This window comes from Odocoileus virginianus, unplaced genomic scaffold (assembly GCF_023699985.2).
Source record: "Odocoileus virginianus isolate 20LAN1187 ecotype Illinois unplaced genomic scaffold, Ovbor_1.2 Unplaced_Scaffold_2, whole genome shotgun sequence".
NCBI lineage: Eukaryota > Metazoa > Chordata > Mammalia > Artiodactyla > Cervidae > Odocoileus > Odocoileus virginianus.
Window position 1 is genome coordinate 5,502,232 of NW_027224264.1, and position 14,491 is coordinate 5,516,722.

The following is a 14,491-nucleotide window of genomic DNA, read 5'->3' on the forward strand; positions in this document are numbered from 1 at the left end:
GGATGGGGAGGCCCTGAAATTCTCTTTCCACTCTAAAAAGAGAAAAGGCTAGGACAGAAACACAAGAAGAAGGGGACTATCCCTCCCAGATGGGACCTGGGAAATGGGCTGGGGGGCAAGCAAATGGGAGAGTCACAGGAGACTTGCGGGGATGGGCCCAGGAATTTGCTCCTCAGAAGAGTGTCTAGGTGATCCACGCAGGAGGAGCAAGGTACTTACTCATCACCCACACAGAGCCTGATCTTTTCAGGGAAAGTCAGAGGCCCCTTAGTGAGGGGCTCCTGGGACAGAGGGAGAAGCATGGGGAGCCTACCTGGGCAGGGGCTCCTACCTGAGTGCCCGGCCCATCGTCTCATAGTTCATGTCAGGCTTGTTCTTCTGCTTCCCCCAGAGCTTGGACACTGCTTTAGAATCCACCAGCTTGAAGATGCCTTTCTCTCGCTGGGTCCACTTGATGTACTTGGGGCAGGTGTTCCGGTCTTGCAGAAGTGCGAGGAGGAATTCCCACAGGTAGATGGTGCTGCCTGCAGAGCAGCAGGGTGGTGATGGGGTGCCCAGACCCCCCCCACCCCCACCAGCTCCCTTCCCACCTCAACCGCCTCCCCGCCGTACCTTTGCCATCCTTCGATTTCTTCCGAATGGGGATGCTGAGGTCAGTGACAGGTGAGGTACTGCGGTTGCCCTTGGTCTTCCGGACTGAGGGTGGGGGGGGAAGGTGCGAGTGGGCTGAGGCTACAGGGCTGGGCTCCCGAGACAGAGGGCCCAGGCGCTTACCAACTGAGGGGCACCCGGCGACAAGGAAGAGGCAGGTTGCCTCCAGGGCTGGAGGTCACACTCCACAGGCATCGCACTCAGGTAGCTCCACCCACCCAAGGGCCCACCTGCATTTTCAGGCCCCAAACAATGTGGGGCCATGGAGTGCTTGCCAATGAGTCACCTTTAGAAGCACAGAATCTGCCCCACCTAATTTTTGAAATAAAATGGCAGTCTGAAGGCGTGACTGTTGTGCAGATTAAGTGTGGCACCAGGCTTTGGTTGCCACACTGACACGGCAGTATCGACCAGCCATCATCTGAGTAAATCAATAACATGGGGCTTGGGAAAGCCCAAAGTCCTCTACCATATACGGTCTCGGCTCTGTAAGCTCCAAGAAGGAAGCTAAGAGCAGAGAGTGAGGCAGAGGCCCCCAGAGAGCCAGGAACTGGCCAGGGGGCCAAGGCTGGTGTCTGAACACTCAGTGCAGGATTCAACCCACTGAGGTCATAGGCTTGCTAATAAGCATTTACGTATCTGCTGGGCAGACAGGAGTGGTCTGGAAAATGTCAGGCTTTAGGCAAGCTACCTGACGAGGCCTGGCTTTCCAGAAGGGAGGACTTTTCATCTGTCTCTGCCACACCAGAGAGCTATGCTCTGAACATGTCTGTGAAGCATGGCACTCACCTCCAGCCGTGGTCTCCCTGAGCCTTCTCCTACTGCCCAGCCCCTTGAAGAAACACACACATACACACACTCTCTCTCCACCCCCATCTTACTTCTCTTCTTCGATTTTCCAGTCTTCTTAGCGCTGTCTTCTGTGGGGACCTTCTCCTCCAGACAGTTCTCCTCCTGGTCACCAGTGTCGCCAGCCCTGTTCAGGGCGTCGGGCTCAGAGACAGGAAACAGGTAGTTGGGCAGTGTCATGGCTGGAGCAGGGTCTGGCTCTGGAAGCATTTCAGAGGTGCTGACTGCAAGAAGAAAGGCCTGAGGTGGCGGGGACCCAGGGCACGGGAGGAGTGTGGTCTCCCCGTGCTCAAGAGAACAGTGGGTTCCTGGGGGGTGGGGGGGCCTTCAAGTGTCATTCACCACAGCCCCAGACACAGGACACACCTGAAAATGCCTCCTGTGTCTCACAGAATGAGGAGAGGAAACATCTGCAGAGCTGTGGGCACGAGCTGGCCCCAATCACAGCACGCACATGTGTAGCCTGCCGCTGGTGGTGGGAAGTTCCAGGTGACACCCAGGGAAAAGGGCCACCTTCATTTAGTCATCTACTCATTTCACAACCAGAAGGGCCCTTAGACCTCATTTAGCCCTGATGAGGAGACTGAGACCCAGAGATGGCAGGGCATGTGACCAGGGTCACACAGCAACTTGGTCACACATGCCTGATACGTGAGGGTACTCAGTAAATAATCTGTTGAATCCTGAATGAAAATTAGTGCCAGAGGTGGGATGAGGAATTGGAACCTGCAGCTTCATGGCTTTTTTGCCACCCTGTATCCAGCACCTCCTTGGGAAGGTCAGTTGGAGCCAGGAATCTTCCTGTAGAGTCATGGCAAATGCCTGGATGGGGGTATTTGCTGGGGGAGGAGCCTGCCTCAGGGGCCATCGCAGGAGGTAGGGGCCAACGTCCTAGAACAGGGAAGGGATGAGGAGGCTCCAGCTCGGTACAGTTCTAAGCCGCACCTGGCACAGTCATCCTGGGAGCTCAGTGAGACAGCAGAGCGGCCTGACGTTACCCTGGCCAATAGCATTCGGCCTTAAAAAAGGAAGGAAGTTCTGACACGTGCTACACGTGGATGGACCTTGAGGACATTATGTTAATTAAAATAAGCCAGTCCCCCCAAAAAACAAATACTGTACACTTCGGCTCATCTGAGGTCCTGAGAGGAGTCAAATTCATTGAGACATAAAGTAGAACAGTGGTGGCCAGGGGCTGAGGGGAGGGGGAAATGAGGAGTTAGTGTTTCATGGGAATAGACTTCAGGTTTTGCAAGATGCAGAGTTCTGGAGAGGATGATGGTGGCTGCACAACATAACAAATGTACTTAATACCACAGACCCGAACACTGAAAGATGGTTAAGGTGGTTAATTTTATGTTATGTGTAGTTTGTTGTTCAGTCGCTCAGTCATGTCTGACTTTTTGTGACCCCATGGACTATAGCCCACCAGGCTCCTCTGTCCATGGAATTCTCCAGGCAAGAATATTGGAGTGGGTTGCCATTTCCTCCTCCAGGGGATCTTCCTGACCCAGGGATCAAAACCATGTCTCCTGCATTGGCAGGCAGATTCTTTACCACCAAGCCACCAGGGAAGCCCTATGTGTATTTTACTGTAATTTAAAAATTGGAAAAAACAACCAGTCAATCTGGTTATTTTTATAAACAGCTATAAAAAGTCACTCCATCTTCCTCCTCATCTGCAGGGGCCATCCTGCCCCATCCCACTCCACTCACAGCTCAAGAGCATGTTAATAAGTATAGGGGTGGTGTGGGTACATTAGTCCGCACACACAGGTCCCTGAGAATCCAATACGCAGATGTGGTATTTTAAAATGGAATTTTGTGTTGCCACGAGTTGAGGCGCCACAGTTCAAACTCACAGATCTGCTTGTCATCCAGGATGTCGTTGGGAGACTCGACGTTGAGCAAGACTTCAGTGGTTGACACGGTTTGTGAGGTGGTTTCATTGTCATCTGGTGCCAGGTTCCATGGTTGGGAGAGAAGAAAAGTTTCCTTAGGACATAGGGCAGTGGGTGCAGCCAGAACGAGGCTAAGGAGCCCAGGGGCAGCCGGGAAGGTAGCAGCGTGCCTCCCACCCTGATTCTCCACCTTACTCTACACCCATCCCAGCAGAGCTGGTCTCCCCTCACTGTTCCACTGCATTTCAGGAGATCATGAATCCATTTACGTAGCTTTCTCCTCTCTACAGTGGTACTACCTTCTGCTTATCCTAGTCACCCCATCTAATTTCCAACTATTGGGAGCCTTGCTCCTGGCTGCATGGGGTCACTAGAAGCCTCTGTGGGCTACTGTTGCCTGAAGACAGAACCCCTCCCTCCTCCACGCCTTCCCTGCCCAGGAAGGAAACAGACCTGCCAGTAAAAAACTGCCCTCCAAGATCTGATCCTGTGTCATGCACAATGTCCCATCTGTTATGATGCCATTGTGAACGTCATCCAGCTCCAGGCCTGAGTACAGATGCAGTAATTCGGGGTAGGGCACTTGCTCCACAATCACAGCTGGAAACACGGAGGGATCTTCTAGCTACGGAGAAGACAGTGATCCGGTTCAAGGCCCACCCGCCTCTCCCAGGAAGCCCTCTGTACCAGAATCTGGACCTTCTTGCAATTCCTAACTCTTGGGTCCCTCGGGGGCTGTCCTCTGTAGGGCACGGCATTGCTCTGGGTCCAACCTCACTCACTAGTGGGGTTTTGATTGGTAGAAACGGGTTAGCTCTGTACCACCTTCACCCAACCAAGGGCAGGCAGTTTTAACTGGTTACAGCTATGGGTTAATCTGTGGCCAGGGTTAGTTAGGCTCATTCTGAAACCAGTGGGAAAGGATTTGTCAATGGCAAGGGCAGGGGCTCAATCTACAGCCAGCTGAGGGACTCAACCTATGCTCAGGGTTGGGTACCAGTGTGAAGGGCTCAGACTGTGAGCATCTTAGGGCTCAGTTTGTGATGATAAGAGTAGGAATGAAGATGGAGGAACAGAGGAATTAGAGACACATGAAGTTAAGGGCTGGGAATTCTCTGGTGCTCCAGTGATTAAGGATCCACCCTAGTCGGGCAACTAAGCCCTCGAGCTTTAGAGCCCACGCACTGCAACTAAGATCTAATGCAGCCAAATATATAAAATAAATTTTTTTTTTTAAAAAAGGTAATGACCTGGATGGGGGAGAGGGTTCCGATTTCTGGCTTGATTTGGTGGGCGCATGGGGGTACTGTTCTTGTTAAGGGGGAACCCAGAAAGAAGAGGAGCAGGTTTTTGGAGAAAGATAAGGGAGCAAGTGTCTGAATGTGGTCAGTTGGAGGTACCACTGAGATATTTAAAATGGAGATACCTATCAAGGAGTCAAAAATATGTATCCACGAGCTCATCGCTGAGAGTGGGTAAAATCATCAGGATGAGAATTTGACCCCCAGAGGACATAGTTATTCTGAAATCAAACAAAGGTAAATTTTAAAAATAAGTGTGATTGCAACTGTTGTTTAAAAATTACTTATAGAAGGAAATGTACTGGAATGTTCATAATAATTATATTTTGGTTGTGGGACTGCGGGTGATTTTTTTTTTTCCTTTTCTACATTTCTGTATTTTCTTTCATGGGGCTATTAATTCTTTCTTCATGAAAAAGGAATGAGAATGCTCAGTTTTACCTAATGTTCCTGAAGGATCCGGAATAAAAACTGATGAAACTGCCTTTGGGTTTGGCTGCTGGGCAGTCACCTGGCTAGAGCAGTTTCAGGGGAGTGCTGGGGCTCAGAGAGGACGGATGGAAGGAGACAGGCAGGTGGGTATAGTGATTAAGGCCAGAGTTTAGAGCTGTCCAACATGGTAGCTGCTAGCCACTGGTGACTATTTAAATGTAAATATAAAGTTTTTCAAGATTAAAATTCAGTCCTTCAGTTGCACCGGCCATAGTTCAAGTGCTCCACGGCCACGTGGCCGCATACTGGACAGCACAAATCTAGTGAAGTCGCTCAGTCGTGTCCGACTCTTTGCGATCCCATGGACTGTAGCCTGCCAGACTCCTCCATCCATGGAATTTTCTAGGCAAGAGTACTGAAGTGGGTTGCCATTTCCTTCTCCAGGGGATCTTCCCGATCCAGGGATCGAACCCAGGTCTCCCACATTGCAGGCAGATGCTTTACCGCCTGAGCCACCAGGGGAGCTAAGAGCACTCAGAAAACTCTACTGGACCATACTGATGCCAGGCTGCCTGGGTTTGAGCCCAAACTCTGCCATTTATGAGCAGTGTGATCATGGGCAAGATACCTTTCTGTGCATCCGTTTTCTCCTTTATAAAACTGGGGTGATCATATTATTGACCACATAGGGTTGTTTAAACGGATCAATGTACATAAAGCACCTAGAACAGAGTCTGATGTACAGTAGGTTCTGATTATATGCTTTAGGCATCAGGGACTCTGAGGAGACTACTGTTGTAGTGTTAGTCGCTTAGTCATGTCCGACTCTCTGCGACTCCATGGACTGTAGCCCACCAGGTTCCTCTGTCCATGGAATTCTCCAGGCAAGAATACTGAAATAGGTTGCCATTCCCTTCTCCAAGGGATCTTCCCAACCCAGGAATCAAACCCAGATCTCCTGCTTTACAGGTGGATTCTTTACCATCTGAACCACCAGGGAAGCCCCCAAGGAGACTGGTAACATTTAATTTCTTAACCTGGGTGGTGAGTTAATGAGTGTTAATTTTATAGTTATTCTTAAAATATATTTTTTCAGATTCTTTTCAATTACAGGTTATCTGTTTGATATTCAAACTGTATTTTGCAACAAAAAGTGTTTCCTAAAAACAGTGAGAGAAGGGAAGTGAGAAAGTAAACCCAGATGATGGAGGTTACATTGGGGAGAAGAACAGAGCTAAGAAGGTGGTATGTTAAAGAGGCGGACAGAAGGGAGGGGGGGTTTCTCTTAGGGTTAGGGGGACACGAAGATGTTCTTGGTTGAGGAGAGAGGTCTGGGAGGTGTAAAAGACACAAGAGAGACAGGAGGTGAAGGATGGTGTGAGGTGTGGAAGGCGGCAGGAGAGAAGAGATTAAGCCCCGGGGTAGGTGTTGCCCTTGGAAGGAAGAGGGATACTTCTTTCTCCCAGGCCAGCAGAAAGGAAATAAGAACAGGTGTTATTGCTAAGAGGGAGGAAGGAGGGAAGGTGAGGGCATCCTTGGCTTTGAGCTCCTCTGTGGACTGGAGAAGAGGCTGTCTCAGAGGGTGGAGGGGCAGCTGTGGGTTCAGGAGGTAAGAACAGCTTCTATGAAGAGCAGCTTCTAGGAAGAATAGAAAGAATTGTTGAGTGGTCTAGAAACAAGTAAAAGATGACTAGCCACACTGAGAACCCAGGTAAGGTTAGATTTTTCTTCCCTTGTTTCAGGTGGCTAGGCATGCCATAGGTGTTGGATAAAACTGAGCCACTTCAGCTTAACATCTAGCAGGACAGAAAGCACCGTGTGCTCCATGACCACTAGGGGGCAGCCTTTGGTTGGTCACTAGAGATTGGACGACGTTTCCTGTCCTCACAGGGATCTGAGAGAGACAGCATCAGAACTAGGCTTGGTGCCCTTGGAGATGATCCAGCTGGACCTCCTCTTGATGAAGATGGGGAGATGGCAGCCAGGTAGGGCAGGGGACAGGTCTTGCCCAGGAGACACCATGGCCACACTGGGATCAGAACTCAGGGCTTCGGACCACTAATCTTCCCTTCCTTCTGCAGTACCTGGCTGCCTCCTCTTCTCCAGTGTGTGGAAGGAGGGTGCCGGGCAAGGTATAAGCAGCAGGGGCCTGAGTGCCAGAATTCTGTCCTAGTTTCCAATTTCCTCCGACCAGAGGACCCAATTTCCAGTTTATTCTGAATCCTTAGATGGTGGTTGAAAAGACGGTTATGGAAGGGCCCATCAACCATGCTAGGACAGCAGTCTGAAGGTGCCAGGGGATGGACTGTACCCTGTGGTGCCAGCTGGCAGTTCTGTCCTACTGTGTGGTTGTCTCAGCACCTTTCTCACTGTGACATGGGGTGAAGTGGCCAAAGAACACACATGGAGGTCAGTGTACACGTGTGCACTCAGCCCCCCGTTGCTGATTGACAGATCAGCCAGTGTGCATAGCAGCTACTTGGCTGACTTGGGAACTACGCGTGCCCTGTAATTGCATGTTGGCCAAACCAGCTCACTAAGTGACCGCCCGATGACTACTGCCTGGCCACATGGGACTAGCTGGTGGCACAGTGTGCCTGGCCCACAGCCTCCATGCCTTGAACCTAGTAGGTGCTTGATCAGTGTTTGCTGACTGGCTAGCTGGCCAACCGGCCAGCTTACTGGCTATCTGCCTGCCTGTCTGGATCTATCTGATCATCTGTGCCGACTGACCAGGCTCTGTTCTCTGGGGCCATACCTGGTGGATGTCATCCATTCCGTTGCTTGCAAACTCAAAGATCAGGTCACTGGGCTGCAGGGCAACAGCCATGCTGTCTTGTCAGAGAGCTGACTGCAGGGCCTGCAGGGCCCACTGGAGCCGCGGCGTTTCCTTGATGAAAAGATGCTGTTCAGATACCTTGAGCCTAGCACCTACTCCTTGAGTCACAGTACAATAGGGGCTGTAGAGAACTGGAATAGGCAGGGGCCTAACCCAGGTTCAAGGCTGCATGCTGGGCTGGGCCAGGCGCAGGAGTGACCTACAGAGAAGGGAGAGATGGGGACAGTGAGCCAGTCACCTTCCTTCGGTCCTGTTCCCAGGACAGACTGCCAGAAGAGGGACAGCAGGAAAAGGGGAAGACAGTGGGAACAGAAGGGCTAAGCCTTGGTGCCGGTCTGGGTCACGGGGACCTACGCCTGAGGGACCCCCAAGATACGCAGTCTCCCTCACTTCCCATCCCATGTGGAAAAGATGAGACAGAGCAGGACTTTGCGCACTCTCCACCCTGAAGATTAATCCCCAGGGTGTGGCCATAGGGGAAGCCAGGGCAGCCAGAGTGGCCTTGTGGATGGAGCGTGAAGACCCTACAATTCCCTTGGCTGGGGAAAGGACCCCTGTGAGGGATCTGGGTGCACAGGATGGTCTTCTAGACTCTGCCTGACTTGGTCCACCGTGGGAGTAAGGGCCGCTTAGTTCTGAAGGGCAGAGTCCACAGAGGAAGTGATCTCTCACTATAAGGGTTGTGTTGTCAGGGCCAGCGACAGGGGATGGCACTCTCAGACTCGGCCACGCCTCCAGAGAGCCTGATGTCAGAGGGCCGGGGGGCCACATGCCCTGCTCTAGTCACCACCCAGCCACCACCACCCGCTGGGGATGCCAGGCACAATGGCCTCTGTGCTGTATGTGGCTTGGGCTCTTTGGTTTAGCTTTGCTTTCAGTTTCAAGAGTGAACTGTCACCCTGGGAGAGCCCCAGCTGGGGGAGGAGCCCACAGGAACCTTCCCCATCCTCCAGGGCCAGCTCAGGGCCCCCTTTTCCAGGAAATCTGTCTGCTGCAGCCCACATGTCTCTCCTCTCCCAGAATGCTTCTGGCACTCACAGTCTACACCTCCGGTGCTCACATGGCACTGGGCCTCTTTGATTGTTTCCTGTGCTCCCTGCCCTTCTCAAGTCATCTGCGGCGCACCCCGGCCTGCCTCCAAAAGCCCCAGCTCCCCTCCCACGCCCCTCCCACCAAAACATTCTCAGCCTCTCCACCCTAACACTCAGGCTACTCCATGTCCAGGTACCATGGCTCTGGCCCCGAGGGTTCGGCTTTGTGTGGCGTCCACATGTGTGTTGGTGTGGTGGGCCTATGATTGGCTTCAACCACGAGCACCTGAAGAACCAGCTCCACGCACCAGAGGAGGAGCCACACACTTGACCCCTACCTCCTCGGCACTCCTTTGCCAGTGCCAGGGTGGCAAAACCTCCTGGCCCAGAAAGAAATGAGGAACTTCAGAGAGGGGCAAAGGGGAGGAAAGGGAAGGGGACCACGGGTGACCCTCCCGGATGACCACTCTCCCCCACAGGAGACACCCAGGCCTCTCCCACTTCCTTTCCGTTAGCCCACAGGGCTGGCTCCACCCTCTCCCCACCCCCACACTCACCCGCACACCTTGCCACCCACCCCCAACCAAAAACCTTTGAGAAGTCACTCGACTCAACCTGGCAGGTCTGAGTTTCCCTTCGGGTGAATGAGAGGCCCAGCACTGCGAGAAGCTAAGACGGCTTTAAACCACTGGCGCCCACCCCACCCCACCCCCACCTGCACATGACCCACGTGACCGGGTGTCTGTGGCCTCCCAGAGAAGCCTTCCAGGGCCATTTATGCTTGGAAGGTCTGTCTCCCCCAGCCAAAGCGCCCCAAGGCCTGCATTCCGCAGCTCCCGCCCTCCCACAGGCCGGCTGTCTGCCCCCAGGAAGCGTTCTCGTACTAATCAAATGAAAGGTGATCACTTTCACCTAATCCCACTTTGTCTAAACATGAAACTCCTGTGTCTGCCCCTCTCCCCCCAAGGTCATTCCGCCATGGCGTTTCCCTGCAGGTTTGCTCATTGCTCTGGCTTCTCTTCGCAGATCAGTGTTTGATGCTTGTGAGCTCTCTGCCTGGGGAACTTCTGGGTGCCTTCCTTACCTCCCCCACTAGAAAGCGGCTTCACTGAGGGCAGGGACGCCGGTGCTGCTCACTGATGAAGCTTAGCATGTAGCAGATGCCCAATGTGTGTTGGTGGAACGAACACATGAATGAATGAATGACACTGGTCAATCGGTACCAGTGAGGTGGGGTGTGTTCTCTGGGCTGTAAGTATACGAATGTGTTTACTGGGTGTGGGGTAGGTGTCCAGTGGTCTAGCTTACAGGAAAGAGAGAAACGTGTGCCCTGTGTGTGTGCTATGTCTGTGTATTTTTGCATGGTAATTTATAACTAGGAGCGGGAGCTGGGGAGGGAGTTCCCTGTGGGTGTGCGAGCACACTGCAGATATATGTATGTGCCGGGTGTGGGGACAAGTGCGTGAGAGCCTCTGTGTGTCAAAGGGCTTTGGTCCTGGTCGGGCCAGCAGAGCCACAAGCACAGTCGTCGGTTCCTCCTCCTCCAGGCCTGCTGTGTGTGTGTGTGTGTGTGTGTGTGTGTGCGCGCGCGTGTGTGTGTGTGTGTGTGTACGGTGGGATTGGCTGTCCTACTCTCGGGCAAGGCTGAGAAAACTCTCCCTTCACCCCTATGGAACCTTCCAGTCCAGAAGGCTTCACCCTTCCCCCTTCGGATGTTTGAGGATTTGAAAGTGAGAGGTGGGGAGCAGTCATTTGCATGTTCACTCACTCTCCCCCAAGTCCCTCAAAATAACCTCCCTCTCCCAGGAACCTGAAACCAAAGAAGCCACCAGCACAGAAGGCCCACCCTGCTGGAGGCCGGAGAGGCCTGCACAGGGGCTCCCCTCTCTGGCATCCTCAGAGATACTCTGGGACACAGATTCAACTGCCTAGACCCCTGGACACTGCCTTATCGATGAGTGGGGGGCTAGGGAGGTCCACAGGGACCCTGGGCTCACCTGGTAACCCTTAGTTACCAGTGCTGAGATCCTCCCACCCCACCTCTTCATTGCAAAGCTCACAGCTGGCTCCAGTCAAAGTCCACTCCCAGAGTGGCAAGAGCTCCCCTCCCTTTGAGGCCACTGCAGTATCCCTGGCTCCCAGGGCCTGTCCTGCTTGGGCTGAAAGCAAAGCCTCTGTGAGAGCATATGGCCCCAGCTACTGAACGTGTGTGTGTGTGTGTGTGTGTGTGTGTGTGTGTGTGTGTGCAGGCACACCACAGGAGGGAGCAAGCAAGCGAGGGCGCCCACATCCCGGGCTTGCAAATGCACACCTCTGGCTCTCTGTGGCTGTGACTGCATTTCAAAACCAAAATAGCAAAATAGAAGCGGTTTGGGCTGTTTCTTCGTCGTCACAGCTGGGCCCCCTTCAGACCCTCTCTGGGGCTGTCACTGGAACACGTCAAGCGGTGTCCAGCACTCACCCATTGGGGCCTCCTCCACAGGAAACAGCCCCAATGTGAAAGCCACGTCCGCAGTCTCCGTGGAGCAAGTTTAAATCTACAGCCGCTCAGCCGAGCCAATGGCTCTCACAGAATCACTAATAACACCCGTGGCATTTTCACACACGCCAGCAAACATGGGGGCCAGATGGTCAGCCAGGCTCGCAGAGCAGCATTCTCATGTTCCTCGTCCTCTCACAGCCAGCCCTCACTCCTGAAATACCCCGTCCTCCCTGAAACCTTTCTGGAATTCTCTGGAAAGGAAGTGACAATTTCCTTCATGCCATTTCCCACTCCCTCAACACCCCTCCCCCACAACCACAAACAAAGTGGAAACTACCCCAGGAATAGCTGTACCCTCCACTTAAAAACAGCCCCTCCTCTGGCTAATAGTCATCAAGCAGCATATTTGCACGCGGCACCACGTGATCAGCGGCATGTGTTTAAGAGACAGAAGGTCAGACCCAAGGGTCCAGTCTGTAGCCATGGACCAAGCAGAAGTAGCCCAAGTGTGGGACTCCCCTACAATCTTGGTCCAACTGGGGCTGGACTCCAATCAGCCAGCCAAAACCCCCCTCCTTGAGCAAAATGCCCAGTGAAGGGGCCCACTTGCCACAGCGATTTTGTCAGCTTCTTCTCCTCTATTCCTGCCTTCTACCACCCCCTCCATCTGAGATGAAATCAGGAAGAGGGAGGGAAAAAATAAATGTTTTGCAAGCTCTGTTGATTGGGGTTTCTCTGTGCTCATTTACAAGAAACCCAGTTTCCTTCCTTGGCCCTCGGTCACTGCCTGATTCCTTGTAGGGTTTGTCAGAGCTCTCACGGTGAGGCAGGCCCAGAGCTCTTCTTCCACTGTCCCTACCCTTTCTCAGCTGCAAGCTTGCCCCTGCCTTCCCAGCCCCACAGCTGGCCCCATGGAGGGGCAGTTAAGGCGGCAGGCCACAAGCACAGAGATGCGTGCTCCTCTTTCTCCAGGAGACCCATCAGCCCTCTCCCGGCTGCATCCTAACAAGAGGTGGGACCGCAGAGAAGTCAGCCATCTTTCTGGGCTGTGCTTTCTGTCATCCTTAAAGTGGGTGAGGGCTGAGGGGAATCCAGGCCTAGGAGGGGCTCACCAGGGTGTCTCGGGTAAATGAAGATGGTGGTGGGAAAGTGCTTTGAAAATTAAAACACACTCATTCAGATGACAAGTTCCAGGTGACCTCCCAGAGACCAAAGGGGACTGGGGACCCCATTAAGCTCCTGGAAGTGCCCTCATGGCTCTAGAACATAGACAGGGTGGGCTGCAGGCTTCCAGCTGTCGCCCTGGAGGGGGGCTGGCTCCTTTGCTAAGGTTGGGGGCCTTGCAGGAGGGACAGGCGGCTGTGGTTGGAGGGGTGCTCCCAGTCCCCTGTCCTCACCGCCTCCACCCGGCCCCAGCCCTCTGGGTTGTGGTTATGTGGCAAGAAGAGCACTACAGAAGCCCCAGTAGGGGAGGAGACGTGGGGGAAGGGTTATGTCAAAGGGAACCTATTTTCCCAGCTGCCCTGACTCCCAGGGGCCTGGCCTGAGAAAGCTGAAAGAGCACCCCCTGGAGGTGCCTGCAGCCACCACACCCTCATCTCCAGAGCTCCAGGAACCAAGAGGAGGCAGAGTACTCCCAGGGAGGGGAGGGGAAAAGAAGAACAAGTCAGTGATGGGGAAGACAGGCTGCAGGAACAAGGCCAAAGCCAAGTCAGGGGCAGCTCCTGAACCCCAGGGGGTGCACTGCCAGCCACAGCCTAGGTGAAGACCTCAGAAGTTTCTGCAAACTGTAAGGGCACAGGCGAGAAGCTTTGCCTTGGGGCTTAGGCAGGTCACCTTCTTCCTCTGGGAAACGGGGACACCCTCCCTAGCACAAAGGGTCATCGTGGAAAGCCAGCGAGTTAACATAGGTGAAAGCTCTGTTACGTTCTAAGTGTGTTTTTAGATTTCCTGGTCAGATTTGTGTCTTTCAGGCTGAGGTCATGCATTAAGCATTCATGATATCTTTACCTAGATGGACAGGAAGAAAGGGAAATGGAGGTAGTGGGATGAAATGGACACTGAGGGGGACATAATAAACAATTATCAAACATGGTAGAGAGCAGAAACAAGTTTGACTATGGGGAGGGGGTGCATGAGTTTGGCTGGTGGGGGGGGCCACAGGGAAATCAGGAGGATAAGTGCATAAGCCTCGATCCAACTGGGAGTCACTGTTGATTCTTGAGCAAGGGAGGGGCACAGAGCAAGCAGTTTTCTAGGAAGATCAGTTTGATATGACTGAGTGGAGGCGATGGAAGGGGACCAGATGGGTGGCTGGAACCAAGGAGGTGACTCCCAGGGCCACCCTGAAGAAATAAAATGACAGAGTGTGGGGTCATATAGACTTGTAGAGACCCCAAGGTTGCAGCCAGTTCTTCCCATGAAAATGGTAAAAATACAGAGATTAAGGCAGGAAGTATGGCAAGAACATGAGTTCAGTTCAGACATTTTGAAGTTGGGATGATCTTAAAAAAAAACCAGCATTAATGATGGAACAAAAGATAGCCCAGAGAGTCACTTTTGCTAAACACACACATCCCCTGGCAGGAGGAGTTTCCATGAGCCTTCAGCAGCCAGAGAAACAGGCCTGGCCTGGTGAGGCTTGCATTCCCAACACTGTGGCAGGAAGCCACATGTGCTGAATGAAAGATGCTCTGCCACCCCACCCCTGCCCATAGGAAGTCTCTCTGTTTCCATGGTGTGTGTGTGTGGGTGGGGGGGGGGGGGCGTGGACAGACACACTGACCAGAGACTAATTAAATTTACTAGTGGTTTTTTTTAGAAGCTGGGGCAATCTGTGAGTAGGCACCAACAGGATATTAATTCAGATAACTTTTATTGGAGAGACAGTGTTCTTGGCTGAGGTCTCTGCCAGCACATGTCCTAGAAACAAATGCAGAGGCTCCCCACTCATATCGAGGGCTCCCCCAGCTGGGAGGGGTGGCTCCAGGTTGAGACCTGCTGTT

The 14,491-nt window shown here is 53.0% G+C and overlaps 1 protein-coding gene across 2 annotated transcripts in view; it reads right to left on the minus strand.

Moving 5' to 3' along the window:
- ELF4 (E74 like ETS transcription factor 4) overlaps positions 1–14,491 on the minus strand; it is a 35,506-nt gene that overhangs the window by 2,763 nt on the left and 18,252 nt on the right. For both annotated transcript variants that reach the window (XM_020889698.2, XM_070462310.1), the window contains exons 2-7: positions 7,893–8,172; positions 3,855–4,026; positions 3,363–3,455; positions 1,533–1,724; positions 613–696; positions 332–524 (exon numbers count right to left, since the gene is read on the minus strand). In XM_020889698.2, coding sequence (XP_020745357.1) covers positions 332–524; positions 613–696; positions 1,533–1,724; positions 3,363–3,455; positions 3,855–4,026; positions 7,893–7,964 — 806 coding nt within the window. In that variant the 5' untranslated portion in view covers positions 7,965–8,172. The remainder of the gene's footprint in view (positions 1–331; positions 525–612; positions 697–1,532; positions 1,725–3,362; positions 3,456–3,854; positions 4,027–7,892; positions 8,173–14,491) is intronic.